This window comes from Mesoplodon mirus, assembly GCF_964341445.2.
Source record: "Mesoplodon mirus genome assembly, chromosome: 6".
In the NCBI taxonomy this organism is placed as follows: domain Eukaryota; kingdom Metazoa; phylum Chordata; class Mammalia; order Artiodactyla; family Ziphiidae; genus Mesoplodon; species Mesoplodon mirus.
The window spans coordinates 59935225-59956904 of NC_138982.1; the positions used below are offsets into that span (position 1 = coordinate 59935225).

The 21680-nt window shown below is 37.2% G+C and overlaps 1 protein-coding gene across 1 annotated transcript; it reads left to right on the top strand.

Moving 5' to 3' along the window:
- Positions 1 to 877: 877 nt before the first annotated feature.
- On the top strand, positions 878 to 19750 carry LRRC34 (leucine rich repeat containing 34). The gene is made up of 11 exons (XM_082625169.1): positions 878 to 961; positions 5046 to 5166; positions 5677 to 5795; positions 5894 to 5958; positions 6968 to 7051; positions 10722 to 10850; positions 13078 to 13173; positions 16291 to 16445; positions 16828 to 16983; positions 17618 to 17744; positions 19289 to 19750. The coding sequence occupies exons 2-11, from the start codon at positions 5093 to 5095 to the stop codon at positions 19490 to 19492; spliced, it is 1209 nt and encodes a 402-aa protein (XP_082481295.1). The 5' UTR covers positions 878 to 961; positions 5046 to 5092; the 3' UTR covers positions 19493 to 19750.
- Positions 19751 to 21680: the final 1930 nt, after the last annotated feature.

Genomic DNA, 21680 nt, shown 5'->3' on the forward strand with positions numbered 1-21680 from the left:
TCCTTCTCATTCCCCAAAGTCCAGTCTTAGCTGAGGCTTTATGATCTCTCCTGAGCTGCTTCATACTGCATCTCCCCTAGGTCGTGTCAAATCCATCCTCCATCAGCTGTTCCCCATCTGAGAGCTCCCAGCGCCCTGCCCCATAACAGCTCTGCTTCTCAGAGGATGCACAGGACTCCACGTGGATCTGGCCTCACTTGCCACACAGCTCCCCCTTTGCCCCCAATACAGACACAGTCTGGGCTCATCTGGGCAGCCCCAAGAACCTGCACATCTCCAGAAACGCACAAAGCAGTTCTGCCCTCTGGCAGGTTCACCCGGGCCAGTCAGGATGATACCTCTTCCAAGAAGCCCTCCCTGATGCCCCCACCCCTCCATAAGACTGATCGACAAGCCCCTTTATGCTCCCTTACCTCCGCGCCCTATCCGTGTTAGTGCCACTCTGTGCTTTTGCGCCTGGCCTCCACAGGTATGTGCACACTTTGGGGAAAGGACCGTGTCATAATTGTCTTTGTATCCCCGGGCCCTAGCCCATCAGCTGTGCCCCCTAAACCTCGAGAACTTCTCCCCGCAAAGGAGCCAGGGTACCCTCCCTCAGTGTGTCTTTAACCCAGGGCAGGTGACCTGGACCCAGCGGGGTGACCAAAGAGCCTCCATAGCATCGGCGGTCACTGCCCGCCCAATCAGGCCTCAGGGACCAAGGGAGTAATGGCGAATATCGCCACAGCCGGCTGGTTCCGGCGCTGGGGGTCGTGCGGTGGATCTGCTCCCTGCGCAGATCGTTGGCGGCCTGGGGCGGCTGGCGCACGCGCGCGGTCGTCATGACAACGCCGCTGCCGCGGCCCGCTGGACGCAGAGAGCATGCAACGCAGCCCGCAGGAGGCCAGGACTGAGTCCCAGACCCCACCTTCCGCCCCATCTACGACCCCTACTCCGGCGTGGGCTGCGGCCGACGGTAGCGGTAAGAAATAGGGGGTCCTTTGGCGCCGGCCTCGCCCGGACGAAACGCGCGAGGGCCGTCGGGGCCAGGCCGATTCCTCCGAGCAGCCTTCGGGCCAGAGGTGGTCCGGCGGGAGGGTGCCCCTGGGAACCCCAGCTGTGGCCGGAACTTCGGGGCGCCCCCAAACGCAGGCGGGAGCGGAGCCCCAAGTTCCCGCAGCGGGTACGCAGTTCGCGCCGTGGGTTGTCCTGAAGTACTAAAGTGTGTGTGTCGTTTTGCTCTTACGGTCTCTGAGAAGGTTGTCTGGATATACTTCTTGGGCCCCTTTTTGTGCAGTCTCCAGAGAGCAGGGCCCAGGTGGGCGAGAGGGTCTGGAAACCGCTATTTGCACCTCTACGCCAGCTCGGTTTTAAGTATTTCTGCACCCATGAATTATCCGATAGCAAGTTAGGTATAGTGTGAACGCCCTCTCCCTCCACAATTTCCATTTTGGACACTTGTGTTGTAGATATGGAATTGTGCCAGAAGCCTTCGTATTCCTCAAGCACCATGAGATGAGCATTGATATACTCTGCTTTTAGCAGAAGAGGAAATTTAAGATAGAAGAATTTAAGTAACTTGTTCAGCGTCATACAGACGTTTTGGATAGGCACCCAAGTATGACACCCTCAACCCTTGGATTTCCCAGTACTTGGCTGTTCCAGTATAGGAGGGCATTGGGAACCACCTCCAAAATGAGCCTTAACTAGAATTTTTTAAACAGGATGTTAAGTAAAAATTATTTGGAATTCAAGACCCAGTGTGGATTAAAAATGAAATCCAGGTTAGAGTCTTGACATTTTCTTGTGTAATTGGTTATTCCTAGGTTTTGCTTTACAATTTGCAGACTGGTTTATTATTTTCTCCTAATATGAATACACTATAGGAAATAAATTATTGGTGCCATAGAATCCTGACATACAATAGGTGAATTTTAAATAAAAGAGAGAGTAACAGAAAGATATAGCTGAAGCTTTAAAATAATCTACATCCATGGCCAGGTAATTAAATACAAATATTCTTGTAAATTTCTTTAGCTATATGTAGCTTGTAATATCAGATTCCTTCATGTCTTCACAAAAACATGACCTGTAAGTCTGACATCTGTCTGCATGTCCTGGATATGGTTGTGCCAGCTGAGGGCAGGCAGAATGAACGTCAGAGAAATTCTCAGGGCAATCCTCTCTTCTCTTTGATGACATACTTAAGATCGTTTAAAAATCAAAATGGAGTAACTGTGGTACAGGCACGCAAAATGGAGCCAAGTGGTCATTGTGGATATGATTTCAGATGCATTCCTTCATCACTGAGAGCTTGAATTTTCTCTGAACTGTATTAGCAGCTGCTAGTTGCAACCTTGTAGTTTCAAATTACCCCCACCTTTGCAATTTTGTGTTTCAGACTCCTAACCAATCCTTGCTTACCAAGCACCCTTACTTCTTGCCAGCTCCAATCCTAATTCTTGACAAACAATTTATGTAACCTTGTGGGATTTTTGCCTTTATAAGCCCCCACCATTTTGTAGTCTGGTGGAACACAGTTCGAGTGCTTCTTGGATCTGTGTCTCCTGGGTTGCAGTCCTAACAAGCCCCAAATAAACACGCCTTTATTTCAATCAGGTCTCTATTTCTGAAATATTGTTTAACATTTTTAATACCAAGGAAAGTAGTAGCCAGAAGAGAGGAAAGAAGCCCAGTGGGAGCCCAGCTCCAGGAAGTAAATCCGTTTGAGATCTACTTGCTTTGTTTTCTGTTGAGGACGCTAAACTAGCATTTTTTGGATTGCATTCCATGTTAACCATGGTCACGAAAGTCCTAAGTCTGGGAGCATTTTTAACCTCCCTCCCCATCAGGCTCAACAATCTGAGGAATCTTTGAGCACCTGAGAGTTTTAAATGTCCTGAGAAGTGTTGTAGGTAGGAATCTGTTTAGCATTGTTCAATTCATCATTTCCCAAACTTATTTGACAGTAAAAGCTATTCTATTTAGAGCATCGTTGATCATCTTGTAGATTAGTATTCCACAGAACACAATTTGGGAAATATTGTGCTAAAGTATTATTTAAATACATGAAAGTTTCCTAAAGTAAGTGAAAGATTTCTTTAAAAAAATTTTTTTAATTGAAGTATAGTTGATTTACAATGTTGTGTTAGTTTCAGGTGTATAGCACAGTGATTCAGTTATACATACATATATATAGGTATATTCTTCTTCAGATTCTTTTCCATTATAGGCTATTACAAGATACTGAATATAGTTCCCTGTGCTATATAGTAGGTCCTTGTTGTTTATCTATTTTATATCTGGTAAGTGAAAGGTTTCTTATGTACATCCATCCACAAGACAGAAATTATGCTGACATTAAAATTTTTCAGAGAATATCTAATGATATGGGAAAGCTGCTAACAATGTTAACTGAAGAAAAAAAGGATATAGAAAAAGAAAAATAATAGGGAAGAAATACCCCCAGACCTCAGTTGTGGTGGTTCTTTGGTAGTGGGATTGCTGATGGATGTTTCTTTTCTTTTCTTTATTTTCTTTTTGATATTGAAATTTTCAAGTTATCTGAAATAAGTGTGGGTTAAATTTATTTATTTATTTATTTATTTGGGCTGCACTGCAGTGCAGTGAAAGCGCAGAGTCCTGACTACTGGACCATCAGGGAAGTCCCCTAAATTTATTTTTTTTAAGTTTATTTAAAAAAACTATAAGAAAGGTTTATTTGCTTTCACTTGTAATATGATGTTCCTCATCTTAAATCTTGTTTTGCATATTTGTTTAGCAAACTCTTTAGTTCATATAGTGCAGAAATCCACTCAGCAAATAAGATCTTTGAGATGTAGAGATTTAGAGAAGCTGGATCCTAAAGACCTCAGGCTGATTGAGTAGTGATATCTCTGAGCATGTACTGTTAAATAGACATACCCAAAAGGTAGGACAGAAAATACAGACAGTGGTGTGTGCTTCTAAGAAAAGTGTCAACATACCTTCTACCCAAGAAGGCCTGGGCCTCAAAAAGGATGCTTTTAAAGTAGTAGCGAAGGGGAGGGGGGAGGGATAAATTGGAAGACTGGGATTGATATATACACATTACTGTATATAAAATGGATAACTAATAAGGACCTACTGTATAGCACAGGGAACTCTACTCAATACTCTGTAATGACCTATATGGGAAAAGAATCTTAAAAAGAGTGGATATATGTATATGTATAACTGATTCACTTTGCTGTACACCTGAAACCAACACAACACTGTAACTCAACTATACTCCAATAAAAATTTTAAAAAAGTAATATTGAAAATAATAAGACCATTAAGGAAAAGTGCAGGTATAACAGCGGAACAAGTTCTTAACTCCTGTTTTGTTTCTGTCTTCCTTATTAAGGACTGGACAGGGAAAATCACCTTTAGAAAGAGGAAATGGAAGGCCAGGGTAGGTGAAGCACTTCTGTGAGCTAGGCCTCAACTTGGTGTTAGGAAGTACAGACAGAGCTGTATTCAAATGCCATCAACGTGCATGGTATAGAGGGTCTCCAAGAAGCCTACTGGACTTGGTGATTTTTCAGATCCCTTTTGAGTTTAGACTCTATGATAAAATTGTCTTTGTTTGAAGCCATGATAAGCAACCTTGAGTCACCCTAACCCATTATAGCAGAGTAGGAAGAGACTTTGGAGTCAGTATGATTCTGTACTCTGCCCTTATTATCTGTATGATTTTAGGCAAAATACGTAATTTCTCTGACATCATTTTCCTCAGCTGCCAGGCCTGTTACATAACAGAGGTTAGTTCTCCCTCTGTGTCACTTCGAAGTTAGTGTCTGCCCACTCTCAAGTGGGTACTTCTATGGCCCTAGTTCTCCAAACAGCATTTTTCTTCTCTCCCATTCCTTCTTATTTTTCTTCCCTTTCTGTATTCTTAACGTCATCTCCTTTTCTTCACCCTGCCCTCAACTCTATACGCACGCGTTTGTATCTTTGAAAGAAGTCTAATTTTTTTTTGGCAGGGGGGAAGCACCTGGGATAATGTATATGTGATGAAGGGTAATGCATTTATTTTTCAAAAGCTGCAGAACCTATTGGCGGTCTACAGGAATATTACTATGAGCTGTGTATGGAAAAATCCCAGGAAATTAAACCTTTTATATTGCATATACTCCAAGAAGTGGACGAAGAAATTGAAAAGGGGTAAGGAAGACAAATACTTGATTACATCAGTAACATTCACTGATATTCATCTGTGAGAAAATACTGGAACGTTGAGTGATTTGAAAGCCATGTGCAAATGCTTGATAAAGTGGACATACTTTTTGATTCAGCATAGATGATTGACATAGTTAGGTCTTGGAGGTAGTGGAGTTTACTGAAAAAGGACTAGACCAGCATTCTCCAAGTCTGGGTTCCAGATTTGTCCTTAACTCCTGTGAGCTGAGTTTACTTATGCAAATCATTGAAGTCTTCAATGTCATTATCTGTCAAGTGGGAATACTTTGGTTTTCTTGTGGTTGAGAAGTTAAACTATGCATATATTAAAGTGCTTTGCAAAAGCTGTAGAATATTCAGTAGTTTTAAGTTACTTGATATAAATCTGTATTGTGGTACATACTTGGTTCCAGTAAATGCTATCCATGATGTTACTAAACATGAAGGAAAAATACTTTTATTTCTTTACTGGATTTCTTTTTTATATTTTAACAGATTGGCAGGAATCACATTAAATGTTGCTGGTAACTGTCACTTAATGCCAGTAGAAAGAGTAACAGGTGAAGATTTTTGGATTCTTTGCAGAATTTTAAAGAATAATCCATATATTAATGGTATGTCTCCTTAAGAATCATTCCTTCCAACTTTCATTTTCCTGATTTTAACTGTTCACTAGAAGGAATATCAGCTTCTATTCATCTGTGTTCTTCAGGTTTGGATGTTAGATATAACCTCATAAGTGATGTTGGCGCATCCTATGCTGCAAAACTGCTTCAGGTATTATTTTACTACAAAATGTTCTTGGTTCATTTTTTTTTTCTCCCAGGACCCAGTTAAGAACCAGCCCTTTCTTTGGAACGTGCAGGGTTTCAGCACCCCTAGTCTGCTAAGCTAACCCTTTATTGCAGACTTCACTTTGGAGATACCCAAGGTGAAATGCTGTTTTATGGTTGCATTTTATTTAAGAAAGACAGTGTGGTCCACCAATCAGAATAGGTGTCGTTAAAGAAAAGGCTATGTTTCAACCTCAGAAGATTGGCACATATGTATGTATGTCTGTATTTTCAGTTAAAATAAAATGTTTAAAGCTGCATATATCATTTTTTATTCTTCCCTTAAATTGGCTTTGTAATTTCCTATTTGTTCCATTCTCATCTGCTACAAGTGCTTCTAATGAGCTTAAAATGATCTTAAAATTCTCATGTCCGTGAAATGGCACACAATGTAAGGACAGAGTGAAGATTAAAAAAAAAAAAAAGTGAAGTAACCAAGTTATTTTCATCAACCACAAATAAAAATGCTGCAAAAGCATCATCATCAAAATATTCTTAGCTCTGTTTATGGTGAAATCACCTAGTCTAATGACACACATACAAAACACTAGTTTTGCAAAATGTCAAGTGTCCTGACTCTGTGCCATATTTATAACACTTGAAATATACTAAAAACCCATTTGTGTATTTGGTCTCAGTAGAGCTGGTACCTAGAGCCTCCTAAGTCATCTTTTGCAAACTCATATGCTATGGTTAAGTACATAAAGCACATCCATACTTTGAATCATTGATCAAAAATGAATATAATTCTTTTCTTTATATTGCCATTATATTTGTTTAAATGATCATGTTGATTTTTTTCCTTAATGGTCCTTTCTTTTGCTGGACCTTGAAATTTCCTGGTTATAAAGATTTTTTTTGGAGGTAAACACTTTTACTTAAAAAGCAGCTCTTACATATTATTGATTTTTAATAATACATATGTAATAGCTTCTTTTCTCTCCTTATTTTAGAAACAACATAATCTCATTTACTTAAACCTTATGTTTAATGACATTGGGCCTGAAGGTGGAGAACTGATTGCTAAAGCACTACATGTAAGCATTCGTATACTTCAAACTAACATTTTATTTGGAAATTTTAACTTCTTTAGTTTTAGCTTGGAACCAACAGAAACAAATGTTAAGTCAACTTATTTTAATATTGTGCGAATGTATAGTTTTTATTTCACTTCAATTTATTAAAATCTGGACATTACGTGAGCACTTTTGAACTCATTTTTAAAAATAAACAGCTTTATGGATAAACCATAATGGAAAATATAAAAAAAGAATGTATATATGTGTATAATTGAGTCACTTTGCTGTACAGCAGAAATTAGCACAACATTGTAAATCAGCTATACTTCAGTTAAAAAAATAGAGAATAAAAAAATAAAGAGCTTTATTAAGATATAATTCACATATACAAAATTTACCCTTTGTAAGTGTTCAATTCAATGTTTTTTTAGTATATTGAATACAGTGGACCCTTGAACAGCACAGGTTTGAACTGTATGGGTCCACTCGTATGTAGATTTCTTTCACTAAATACATGCTACAGTACCACACAATCCACGGTCAGTTGAATCTGAGGATGCAGGACCTCGGACACAGAGGGCCAAATGTAAAGTTAAACTCATTTTCAACTGCACAGAGGGTCGTCGCCCCTAACCCCTCTGTTGTTCAACAGTCAGTTATATTCACAGTTATGTGACCATCACCACTATCACTGTTTTTAGAACATTCCCCCCAACAAAAGAAGCCCTGTACCCGTTAGTAATCCCTCTCTGTGCTTCTCTCTCTCACTCTCCAGCACCTGGCAGTCACATCTACTTTCTACCTGTAGATTGCCTATTCTGGTCATTTATAAATGGAATCGTACAGTATGTGGCCTTTAGTGACTGGCTTAATGCTTTCAAATTTTATCCATGTTGTAACATGCTTCATTTCTTTTTATTGCCAAGTAATATTCCATTGTTTGGAAATATCAATTTTGTTCATCCATTAGTTAATGGACATTTGGGTTTCCACTTTTTGTCTGTAATGTATAATGCTGCTATGAATGTTTGCACACATTTTTCTGTGCATGTATGTTTTCAGTTTTCTAGGGTACATACCTAGGATTGAAATTGCTGGTTCATTTGGAAACTCTGTTTAACATTTTGAGTGACTGCCAAACTGTTTTCCAAAGTGGCTGTCCCTTTTTACAATTCTACCAACAGTGTATGGGTGTTCTGATTTCTCCATATCCTCACCAGTACTTGTTATTGTCTTTTTGATTTGAGCTATCCTAGTGGGTATGGAGAGGTTTTGTGGTTTTGATTTGCATTTCCGTAATGAATAAAGATATTGAATATCTTTTTATATGCTAATTAGTCATTTGTGTATCTTCTTTGGAGAACTATCTGTTCAAATCTTTTGCCCTTTCTGGAGTCCCTTATTAGATACGTGATTTGCAAATATTTTCGCACATTCTGTTGGTTGCCTTTAACTTCCATAGTGGTGTCTTTTGAAGCACAAAATTTTTTAATGTTGATAAAATTCATTTTATCTATTTTTTCTTTTGTTGTTTGGGCTTTTGGTGATGTATCTAAGAAGGCTACAACTTCATGACTTTGCCTAATCCAAAGTCATGAAGATTTACACTTACATTTTCTTCTAACAGCTTTTTGATTTGGCTCTTTGATTTAGTTCTCTGATACATTTTGAGTTAATTTTTATATATGATGTGAAGTAGGAGTCTAATTTCATTCTTTTTCATGTGGACATCCATTTGACCCAACACCTTTTGTTAAGACTGTTCTTTCCCCATTAATTTTGACATCCTTGTTGAAAGTCAGTTGATTATAAATGTGAGGGTTTATTTCTGTACTCTCCATTCTATTCTTTTAATCTATATGTCTATCCTTAGGCCACTCTCACAATATCTCGACTACTGTAGTTTTGTAGTAAGTTTTAAAGTCAAGAAGTGAGTCATCTTTCTTCTTTTTTTCAAGATTGTGTTGGTCCTTCTGGGTCCCTTGCATTTCCACATGAATTTTAAGATCAGTTTATCAATTTCTGCAAAAAATGCAACTGGGATTTTGAGAGGGATTGCTTTAAATATTTAGACCAATTTGGGGAATATTGCCATCTTAATATTAAGTCTTCCGATCCAGGAACATGGGATGTGTTTCCATTTACTTAGGTTGTTTTTATTTTATTTTTTTATTTTTTTAATATTTATTTATTTTTGGCCACGCTGCACAGCATGTGGGATCTTAATTCCCTGACCAGGGATGGAACCCATGCTTCTTGCAGTGGAAGTTCGGAGTCTTAACCACTGGACTGCCAGGGAAGTCCCTGTTTAGGTTGTTTTAAATTTCTTTCAACCATGCTTTGATGCTTTGTAGTTTTCAGTGTGCAAATCTTGCCCTTTTGTTAAATTTATTCCTAATGTTTTATTCTTTTTGATGTTATTATAAATGGAATTTTCTTAATTTCATTTTTAAATTGTTCATTGCTAGTGTATGGAAATACAGTTGATTTCTATATATTGATCTTGTGTCCTGCAGTCTTGCTGAACTCATTTATTAGTTTTTTTTTTTTTTTTTGGCCGGCTTGTGGGATTTTAGTTCCCTGACCAGGGATTGAACCTGGGCCCTCAGCAGTGAGAACACGGAGCCCTAACCACTGGACTGCCAGGGAATTCCCCATTTATTCGTTCTAACAGCTTTTGTTTTGGTTTGGTTTGGGTTTTTTTGGTGGATTCCTTAGAATTTTCCACATATAAGATCATGTCATATGCAAACAAGAGTTTTTACTTCTTTTCCAACCTGGATGCCTTTTTTGTTTCTTTTTCTTGCCTAATTGTCCTATCTAGACCCTCCAGTACAATGTCAAATAGAAATGGTGAGAGTGGACATCCTTGCCTTCTTCCCACTCTTAAAGGGGCTTGACTTAATTTTAAAGATAATTATTTACACTTGTATGTCCAAATACTTATTCACTAGGACAATGAAATGTCTGTAATTTTGTGAAAGATTTATCAAAAGAAATGAAATAAGAGAAGGAATTAAACTTCGCAAATGTCTGAGAAATTGTATCACTTTCAAAATGATATGGGGGAATGTGAAGTGATTGCTTAATGGGTACAGGGTCTTCTTTAGGGGTGATAAAAATGTTTTGGAATTAGCTAGAGGTGGTGGCTGCACAACACTGAGAATGTAGTAAAATCCAGTGAATTGTACATTTTCCTGCTTATTTTTTTTTTCTGCACCATGCGGCTTGTGGGATCTTAGCTCCCCAACCAGGGATTGATCCCAGGTCCTCAGCAGCGAGAGCATGGAGTCCTAACCACTGGACCGCCAGGGAAGTCCCAAATTGTACATTTCAAAATGGTTAATTTTGTGTTATGTGAATTTCATCTCAATTTTAAAAGGTGGTATAATTTTCTTAGAAGATAAATTTATAGATTTTCTAATGAAAGGAAAGTTATTAAAATCTGCTTCATTCACTGGTCATTATTTTGGTATCTATTTCCTGGGCATTCTTTCTACTAAACTATTAAACTAGATTTTTATCTGTTATGGGAAATTGAATGTTACCTTTAAGGAATATATCCTGTTCTATCTCCATGAAAACCTGACGAGTCTGCAAATAGTAATAGAGTCTCCTAACTCATGTAATCTAAAGAGAATTCTGTGGGTTAAAATTTTAACCAAGTTTTGCCTCTTTTCCTTTTCAGAAGAATACAACTCTGAAACACCTAAGAATGACTGGAAACAAGATTGAAAGTAAGGGTGGAATGTTTTTTGCTGCAATGCTACAAATTAATTCATCCTTAGAGAAATTAGATCTGGGTGACTGCGATCTGGTGAGTTAAACTGGGTATGAGATAGTCACTCAGATATTGGATCATTCTCCCTGGAAACTAGCATAGAGAAGTATCAGAGACCAGCTAAATGACAGGCTTATGAATGATTAAGCTTGTCTCTAAGGTCTAATATCAGAGAAAATATTTTTTAAATAAGAATCAGATTATAATAATATTATGGAAGAATATCCAGTGTAATAAAAATCTTCCTAAACTTCCATCTGTTACCCTTCTTAACTTGTATGGGATTTTCTAAAGAAGATGATTATGTTCCTTTTAATTAAACAAATACTGCTTCATTCGTATAATATAAATTTTTTACTCATGGAAACATTTTGCAGTGAGTAGTTATGTTATAGCATAAAACCTAAGATGATGCTAAGAGCTACTCTGAGCCTTCATCTGGACTGATAATGAGAAGTTTTTCTGTTTTGCATGTCTTCAAATTCTAGGCTTCATTTTCTCAAACAGGCCTTCAAACCTTCAGGCCTACTGTTAGGAACCTATTGTTAATAGGTTAATGCAAAATTACTGGGACAGGAAAACAGTAAGATGAGCCAAGGAGGCTATTTGGGGTAATAGGCTCTAAAGCTTAAGAAGGGGGTAGATGCAGCCAGTATGGTCTTGGGAAAGCATTAATTCGATATACAGTTGACTCTTGATAACACGGGTTGAACTGCTGGGGTCCAGTTATAAGCAGATTTTTTTCAATAGTAAATACTACAGTTGCTACAGGATTCAAGGTTGTTTGAATCCATGGATACCAATGTACACAGTTGATCCTTGACCCTTTAAGGGTCAACTGTGTATTGTCTACACATACCAGTCACAATTCTAGATTCTAAGGATACAGGAGTGCATCAGATATGGTCTCTGCCCTCATAAAGGTTATATTTTAGTTAGGAAAACATCAGTAAGTTAGAGAAAAGTGCGACAAAGTTGGCAGAGTACTCTGATAATGGGCAGAAGGTAATATGCATGATAGGATGGTTCCCCGAAGACCTGAGGAGGTCATACTTAGGAGTCGTGAAGGATGAGAAAGAGCTCCCTTGAAGAGGGTCCATGGCAGAACATTCCAGGCAGGGGGTCCAGAACACACAGACTCTAAGATAGTGCTTCCCCAAGTGTGGTATGGGTAGCATACTGACTGACATAATCTGAGGTAATTTTAATACATATTTATTTTTACAAATGCTTTCTATTTATTTCAAGGGATTGTGGCTTTCCATTTAAGGTAGTGACACAGTTTTAAAATAAATATAAATGAAAAGTGAGTTGATTTAATGGAAAAGTATTAGGTAAAAAGTAAAACTGATACTCAGATATGGCAAAAATCATGAGGGGAGTACATGAATGATGAAATACTGAGTCTGAGAACTAAAAAGCCAGAGTAGCTACACAAAGGGAGTTAAATGCAAATTATGGAAAGGCTTTGAGGGGTGACATGATATGATTGGTGCTTGTAAAAGATCACTCTTGTTTCTCTGTGGGGAATTAGAGGGTGGTGAGAGGAAGCCCACTGACCACTTAGACAGTTTCTGCAGTAATTCAGGTGGGTGATGAAGACTGGCGTTGAGGTGGTAGCTACAGAGATGGACTAATTTGAAACATCTTTTGGAGGCAGAATCTGTAAGACTTGCTGACCAACTGATAGGAGAGTAAGAGGACTGACTGGTGAAGTGGAAAAAAGCCCACGTTTTCTGGCATAACAACTAGATGTGTGTGCATCACAGAGATGGCGGAGGACTAGGCCCTTCCAATAAGGTAGAGGGAGGTCTGTGGGAGCAGTGAAAAATGTGATTAGTAACCCTTTCCTGCCACAAACACACACTTAAAGTACTAGTATGAATGTAAAAGAAAGCTTGCATTAAGGATATACACTATAAGTAGTATAGAGCCCTAGCTGGGATCCACTTGTGTGTCTGTATTTCTGTGCATCATATAGAACCTTGAGGGGTTAGGAGCAAACCTAGAGGTAAACACCGGAGGAAATGGATACTGAAACCTTAAGAAACTCCCCATGTATGTTATAGATTTTAGGGCAGAGAGAAAATAACACAGTAACAATTCATTTCTGAATTTGATCAACTTACAATTGAAGGATCAGGAAATTAAACTTTTTAAAAACACAATTTTGATTTGTCAGACTCCAGATTACTGATCTTGAAATATTAGGGGTTAATTTATATACTTTGTCAGTTTCCTTAATGAATTTACCTGTTTTTAGGGAATGCAGAGTGTGATAGCATTCGCTGCAGTCCTAACTCAAAACCAAACAATTAAGGGATTAAACCTAAACCGACCTATACTGTATGGTGAACAGGTATGTATTCAAAGTGAGCAGTTAATAAGGCTACATGTGAATAAAACGAAGGTACTACTTACTGAAGGTTATGTCAAGATTCATGAATGCATTGTATTTTTAGAACTGTAAACTACTGTTTACAAAGAAAAACTTGAAAGGAAAATTTTAAATTCTTGGTAAGAGTTTTATAAATATGGTTTTAGATGTTGCTTATTTAAACAGAAAACATGTCGTCTATTTTTCTTATAAGCTCATTCTCAGTGAGTAAACCTGTGAGGGGCAGAGGGCTTAAGATGAAAGCATAAATGATGAAAGTTTTAAAGGCTGGAGGATTATAAGAGCCCAGTGTGAACTGTTTTGTGATTTGTTTGTTCTTGTTACACTGATGTGATGAACCATTACATTTTTGAAATCCTGAGCTATAACGGCAAATTGCATATGAATAGCAGTCTGGGAGGTCTGGACTTGGTGCTTCAGGTAAGCTGCACGCTAGAGACAGAAAGACAGTAAAAACATGGTTCCAACTCTCAAGGCTTCTCCTTGCCCCTTAACACTCTTTTAGGTGGCTCTCCTCTCTTATCAGCAAAATGCTAGGGAATAAGAACTCGTTTTACTATTGGGCTAAACAAAAACAGAATATCTACTAAAAGAAAAAGTTCAAGGACTTTCGTCTTTAAATCAGCTACTTCACTGTTCCCCATTAGTATGAGTAATTGAGAATTAACCATATTTTAAAAATATTTTTCATATTTGTAAGTATATTTTGCATTCGTTGTCTACATAGATCTCTCCCTTTGAATTATCTCTGTACTTTGCTGTACGAAAAATTTTGGAATTTTACATCATGTTAATTGCTTCATGTTTACAAATTTAATCTCAAAAAGACAACCAGAATCCTCAAATAGAAGAACCTACTTTAAAGACCAGCAAAATACCTGGCTCAAAGTAAGCATTCAGTAAATTGCTTCATTTCTCATTCTTCACTCAGTAAATATTTGAATGCAACCCTAAACAAGAAACAATGCTGGTGCCAGGGATAATGTCAAAGCACATAGCCCTAATTTTCAAAGAGCTTTTTTTCAGTCCACATGGAGGAAGATCCACAAGTCTGGAGAGTGATATGCTCAGGGTGCCTTGGGAGCAGGAGAAAAGACATAGAAATCAATGTAGGGGGATGAGAGGTGGCAGGGAAGCTTCTCAGATTGAGGACATGTTAAGAGATTTGAAGGCTGAATCAAACTTTTCTGGATTAAATCCCTGAGGAAGTATGTTAAACTATATGAAATTATATTAGAAGCACAATTCCTCTTTTAAATGTTGAGTGGTGTCATTACTCCTAAATCCATCTGAGAATAGTTATTGAAAGCCCAGGGCCTCCACTAGGAAAAGCCCACGCGCACGCAGCAACAAAGACCCAACACAGCCAAAAAAAAAAAGCCCAGGGCTCTTTCTCAGGCCCCGGACCTTGCTCTTAGCCTGGTGCTTCTGGGCAGACAACTAAACTAGCCTGCTTTCTATTCCTCTCCCAGGCAGCCGCCACCTTCTAACCCTGACAGTACTATTCTCTTAAATGGTTGTGGAGTAGAATCCTCTTGTGCTTCCTCATACCTGCTGTTCCCAAATACAAGCCAGCAAACCTATTTCATTTAAGGGTTTTACTGTTCATTATCCGGGGGAGCTTAGAAAAACGCTGATGCTAGGTGCCACCCTAGGCCAAACTAAGCCACAAACTGAGTGAGTGGAGCTAAAAAAAAAACACCAAACAACAAAAACCCTTTACTATCTGTGATACTAGTTCCCTTTCTTAATAAGGATGGTCCCTCTTTCAAATTTCTTGACCTAAAAATGCAGTCAAGACATACATCACATCCGTATTGAGTATGTCCTCTGCTCCAGGCACTATGCAGAGCAATACTGGACCTCTCAGTGGTCAATTCTCATCTAAGATTTCAGACTACAGCTTCCCTCTGGATATGTATTTTCAGTGTCAAAGCAATAACTTAAATCAGATACAGTATTATAGAATATTGAACAATAATAAATGCTTTGTGGTTTTCTATAGAACACCAATTTTGTGCCAGGTACTTTTGTTAATTTATTTACTTCTGTGAGGGAAGTAAAATTTTACCTATTTTATATAGAAAAGGGAACTGGGACTCAACTAGATGAAATAATTCGCCCAAAGTGATAAAGTTAGTACAAGGTAAAGCTAGCATTTGGACAGTTTTATTATAAAGCTCATGTACAATCTGCTATTGCTATATGATTTTACTTAACTTTTATTTTTTCTCAAAGTACTTTTAGATAATTTGAGCATATATGGCTATCCATGATCAGCATTTCCAGTGACTATAAAACTTATAAAAACAGCAATAATGCATCAGGACTTCTTATCATAAAATACTTTGGCCCATTCATTTTAAGACATGCTTTGATTCTGTTAAAAATTTAAAGTGCTTGGTGTTCAGATCCTCACTGAGGTTACATACCTTTTGCCTGGAAGCAGCGGAGGGAGGGAAGAAGGAAGGGAGGAAGGGAGGGAGGGAAGAAGGAAGGAAGGGAGGGAGGGAGGGAGTCTAAAAACTACAAAGAGTGGAGATCAAGAGCAAAGTTTAGAAACATATGTAAGGGGCAAGAACACCTTGTCTTGAGAGGACAGCAGTAAAGGAGCTTCCATGCTCAATTTTTTTTTTTTTGGCCACACCGTGCAGCTTGTGGGATCTCAGTTCCCTGACCAGGGATTGAACCTGAGCTCCAGCAGTGAAAGCTCCGAGTCCTAACCACTGGACCACCAGGGAATTCCCTCATGCTCAATCATGGGACCAATTATTTTGATTTATTTTTCCTGCTGAGATGATTGTTGCTTTTTTAGTAATGATTTTTTTTAACCAGCCTCTCTTAAATCACTTAGTCACTGCACTTTACAAGTGCCTGCTGCCTGTTTCTAAGACAGTAAAGATATTTGTGGCAAAATGATTTTTTTTAAAAGCCATGCCAAACAAATTGCAAATCGTAGACTAATCGTCTTAACTGATAAAATCTTTTTTAAAAGCTAATTTAAATAACTTTGCATGTTTGGAATAAACATGTACTGCTTCAAAATTATATTCTAGAAAAAAGATTATCTATTTTTAGGAAGAGTCCACAGTTCATCTAGGCCACATGTTGAAAGAAAATCAGTGCCTTGTTGAACTACACGTGTGTAAGCATGACATAAAAAACTGTGGTATGAAACAGTTATGTGATGCACTGTATCTGAACAGAAGCCTACGCTACCTCGATGTAAGCTGGTAAGTGATAACATATATTAATTCAGGAGTTAAATCATGGGAATAATCTCTGTAAATATTCCCTGTAGATAAGATTCTTTGTTAGACACTAATTCCAAAAATTAGAAAATGCAACCATTGTTGTCAACTTTTTATCTTGAGCCTTAGTATTTATTCGGCTTATACCGATATAATAACTTGAGATCAATTTAAATATGTAAACCAGAATAGAAGCAACATTTTATGGCAAATTTTTATTAAATTTTTTGGAAATTGAGTGATTAAAATAAATCTTAACTAAAATAGAAAGTACTTATTACTATATGTTTTCAAGCATGCTATCTCTGTGAATAAAAGAATACTTCATATTTCCAAATATAACTACATATTTATCCTTTCCCAGCAATAAAATAACTCAGGATGGAATGGTGTGTTTGGCCGATGTACTGAAAAGCAATACTACCCTGGAAGTAATAGATCTTTCTTTTAACAGAATAGAAAATGCAGGAGCAAACTATCTCAGTGACACTCTTGCTTCACACAACAGGACTCTTAAAGCGTTAGTATGGTTTTATATTTAACCAAAATAACAGAAAAACTTAAATTTTTTAGAATACTAACCTTAAACCTCTTACCTCTTAAGATTCATGGTGAAATATGAAAACTCAGTTTCTAAATTGACATATTAAGTTACAGGAAACATTTCAATTTCTTCTATTTTTCAAAAGTAATGTCTTTTAAAAATTAGATTGATTCTAGTTATGACTGCTTAAAATTAATGAGAAAATTCTTATTACTTATTTTATCCTGAATTCTAACAGAAAAATTAAAATCATTCAATATGATCAAGACTCTAAAATATGAATCAAAGAAGTAAATATTACTTGGATGACTTTATCTTGAAAAATATATCTGTAATCCACCCCAAACCTTTACTGAATAATAAATAGAAAACAATAGACTGTTTATTTCCAAAATGTAGGTAGCTCTACTTAGGTACATGAAGTATCCAACTAGAAAACTAAGCTTCTTGGATTTTAGGAATTATTAGGTCAATATTTTGATTATACATTAAATGTATTTAATGCTAAGACTTAACACAATAAAATGTGTGTAATAAATGCTGTTGCTAGCTTATGCATTCTTTGTGGAACTGTTGGTTTCCAGGGTTATTACTTTTTGGTTTTCCATAGGTTGTCAGTAGTAAGCAACAACATAGAGGGAGAAGGACTTGTTGCACTTTCACAATCAATGAAAACAAATCCCACAGTCTCTAATATCTACATTTGGGGAAACAAATTTGATGAAGCTACATGTGTGGTAAGTTTTTTTCTTCACTGAGGCTTTTTCTGGGGTTTTCCCTATAACGTCAGATGTTATATACAGATGCCTTAGACATGATTACAAAGCATAACGAGACACTGCAGTTTTGATAAATTTTAATGTTAAGTCCTAAAAATTAGCTACTGGAAAGTTTTGTGGTTGAAATAGGAAAAGATATCAAATACTACATATTAGTATAAAGATCACTGAATTACACAGTCCCAATTTCTCCAAAGTTAAGTTTTTTTAAATCACAATTGTTGATTTATTTTAAATTTGCTGTGGCACAATCTCCAATCTGCTACTCAATAATTAAACCAAGACACAGAATTTGGAGAGATATAGTAAAAGCTGTCAAAACATTTGGTGTGTTGCTTATGTAAATACAGAGAACCCTTGATACTGCTTTCAACACACACAAAAAGCATAGTAACAAATAGTTTTCATTTGGAAAGAAAAGAAAGAAAAACAAGATGTTAGGGGACTTCCCTGGTGGCACAGTGGTTAAGGGTCCACCTGCCACTGCAGAGGACATGGGTTCGAGCCCTGGTCCGGGAATATCCCACATGTCGCGGAATAGCTAAGCCTGTGTGCCACAGGTACTGAGCCCGTGTGCTCTAGAGCCCACGTGCAGCAACAAAGACCCAAGACAGCCAAAAAATATATATATATGTTAGAATTCTCAAAAATTGCCAAAAGACTAACCAGAATTCTATCACTAAAAAGGCTAATAAAATGTACACTATTAAAAAAAATTCCTTGATTTCAGAAAAACATATCCGCATTCTATACACTAGAGGCTGAGCTGAGTTGGAACTACTAATGACAAGCTACAGCAGAAAGCAACTAGAGTTTTGAATCTTTTACTGTCTAATTTCTGCCATTCTCTATAATCGCAACCGTACTGACAAACTAGTTTAACATGTTTGTACGACACTTTTATGTAGGTATCAATGATCCATAAGATATATACAAAGAAAATTCTACAATGAAGAAATAATTATTGCCCAGCCAGGCCAGCATCTAATACTATGGGAATGGTCTCTCTAAGCCTAAATCTGAAGATTACCTTCAGGGGGTCCATGAACTCCATACAGTTGTATGCCAAAATCTGTGATTATTTATTTTTCTGAAAAATGGATCCCTGGCTGTCATCGGATCTTCAAGGGCATATACAACAGCACTCCATCCTCATTTATGAGTCAGTCACCTTAGGACTTGAAAATTTTGACCATGAGACCTTTGGTCCACAAAATTGGTAATACATAGAATCGTTATCTCTGGGAGTCATGAAACAACAAAACATGCCTAATAACGTTAAAATGTAGAAATAAGTTTTGCAAGACTGTAATTACATTGTGTGGAATTAAATGAATAAAAACTACAATGCCTGGAAAATATTAAAATTCAGCAGTGTTATACAGAATATTTTATTTTAAACTATAAATTATCACATCTAATTTGAATGTTGAAATTCGTTTAAGCACTGTAAAATGAATAAACTATTTTCTTAATGATACAGTTTTTCTTAAAAATCCTAGGCATATTCAGATTTAATTCACATGGGCCGTCTAAAATCAGACAATACAGATGTGGAGCCATTTGTGGTGGATGGACACGTGTACCTTGCAGAAGTCTCCAATGGCCTTAAAAGGCATTATTACTGGACACCAGGTTATGGAGAAGCTTGCAGCCCATCATCTAATGCAGGTCTTACTCTTGTACCAGTAGGTCAATATCTATGAAAAACAAGCTTTAATTTTCATATATTTGTCTTATTACTCTTCACAGAGATTACATTTTATTTTATTTTATTTTTTTTGCGGTATGCGGGCCTCTCACTGCTGTGGCCTCCCTCGTTGCGGAGCACAGGCTCCGGATGCGCAGGCCCAGCGGCCATGGCTCACGGGCCCAGCCGCTCCGCGGCATATGGGATCCTCCCAGACCGGGGCACGAACCCGTATCCCCTGCATCGGCAGGCGGACTCTCAACCACTGCGCCACCAGGGAGGCCCGAGATTACATTTTATTGTCTATTAAATTTTCTTTCATAAATTAGAACAATGAAAGGAGATACTAAACTGTGAATAACTGTCCATTGTGAAAAACTGAGTAGTGTAATTTTTTCAAAGAAATTTAGCAAAATAGGGACTAAAATTTGAACACCTGGAGAAGGAAATCAAGGAACTAATTTCTTTTTATAAAGAAAATATACCCAAAGAGTAAAGTAGCATACAAGGAGAGGTCACTATAGGTATCCTAACTGAAAGTTGTCATGAAGTGGTAAAAAGGTTTCAGGTGGCAGATTCCAGGGACTGTCAAGGGGTTTAGAGGTTGAAAAAGCATTTTACAAATGGGTATTGATACAATTTCACAAATACAGGCAAATATATATAAACATATACAAATACATATAAATGTATACTTTCCAAACAGGTCAGTGCTGCCAGTGAGTTTTTAAAAAAAGATAATTCTCTCTTTTGGAGGATGCCAATAACATTTTCATGATTTGATGGCAAACAATTACTGTTGTCTGTGGTCAATCCTGTTTTCAAATTAAAATTTCTATGAAGAGGCAACAGACACCACGATCCTTTGATTACAGACCCATGTTCACAAATTAATTCATACATACCACTTAACTGTTTAATCTGATTTATTACTGCTAAAGCTGAGCAAAGTGTGAGAAAAAAATTTTATGTGAACAATTTAAAGAGGTTACTTTTAATTTCTGCAGTCTAAATGGAAAAACCATCTATCTCTAAATGTTGAGAGAGGAATAAACGTGATAGCTTTACAGTTGTCAAAGTACTGGCCTTCACTTAAAGTACTGTGAATTCCTCAAATCATAGCTGTATTTATTCACAAAAATTAACATTACAAAAAACCCCCACATCTGTCATTGTCCATTCCTTTAATAGATTAAAGAATTAAGATAAATATGCCCTACTCACTACTTAATGTTTTTTAAAGTTTAACAGGTTTTTCCTTATATTCAGCACCTCATACCACACTTCCATACTCCTTGGGGAAACTGGGGTGGTGGTGGTGAGGGGGTGGCACAGATGGTGGTGGTGGTTATGAAATGGGAAGAACATCTGAATAAATTATATAAGCCATGATTTGCACTTAATGTTCTAGAGCTACTGAGCCAGGAAAGACCTAAATGCCTTACCAAATCCATTCTCACGCTTTCAGAGAGATGAATTTTTACTCTTAGTTATTAGCTTTTATCAAACTTTAGTTTCCACTGTTCTCTATATGTTTCAGATCTTACTTTCCACTTTAAGATCTCTCCTCTGCAGATACAAAGACTAGCTGTTTTTTTACCAAGTTCTTTTACATTATTACATGCTGAATATAGCTAGAAATAATTAACTGTATCTAAAAAAAAAGTTGTATGTCCGAGGAAGGTCATGTCTATAGTGTTAAAAATGCAATAGGAAATTTAAAAAAATTTTGTCTTTTGATCAAATTTGAAAAACTGCAGAATTCAATGAGTGCAAGAAAACCATGGTATAGGAAAAAATACAAACATTTCTAACAATTGTCATTACATTTGGAAAACATTAAGCTGGTGAGGAAATGCTACTCCTAGCAATTAGATAGCCAATAAACTCAGACTTGAGAAACACTATGACAGACTTCTGTCACAGACACTTGAACATCTGTCCAAAGAGTAAAGATAGTTTAAACTGAAGATACCAAATCAGCATTTTTTAAAGTATGGAGCATCAGAATCACCTGGGGCAAATGTTAAAAATACAGATTCTTAGAGTGAGAGCTACTGAATCAGAATTTCTGGGGATAGTCTGGGGAATCCGCATTTTTACAATCCAGGTCATCTTTAATCTCACTGAAGTTTAAAAACCAATGCTCTGGTTTTCTCATTCTTCAAATTAGTTTCTTTAATATATACTTCTTTTAAATGGAA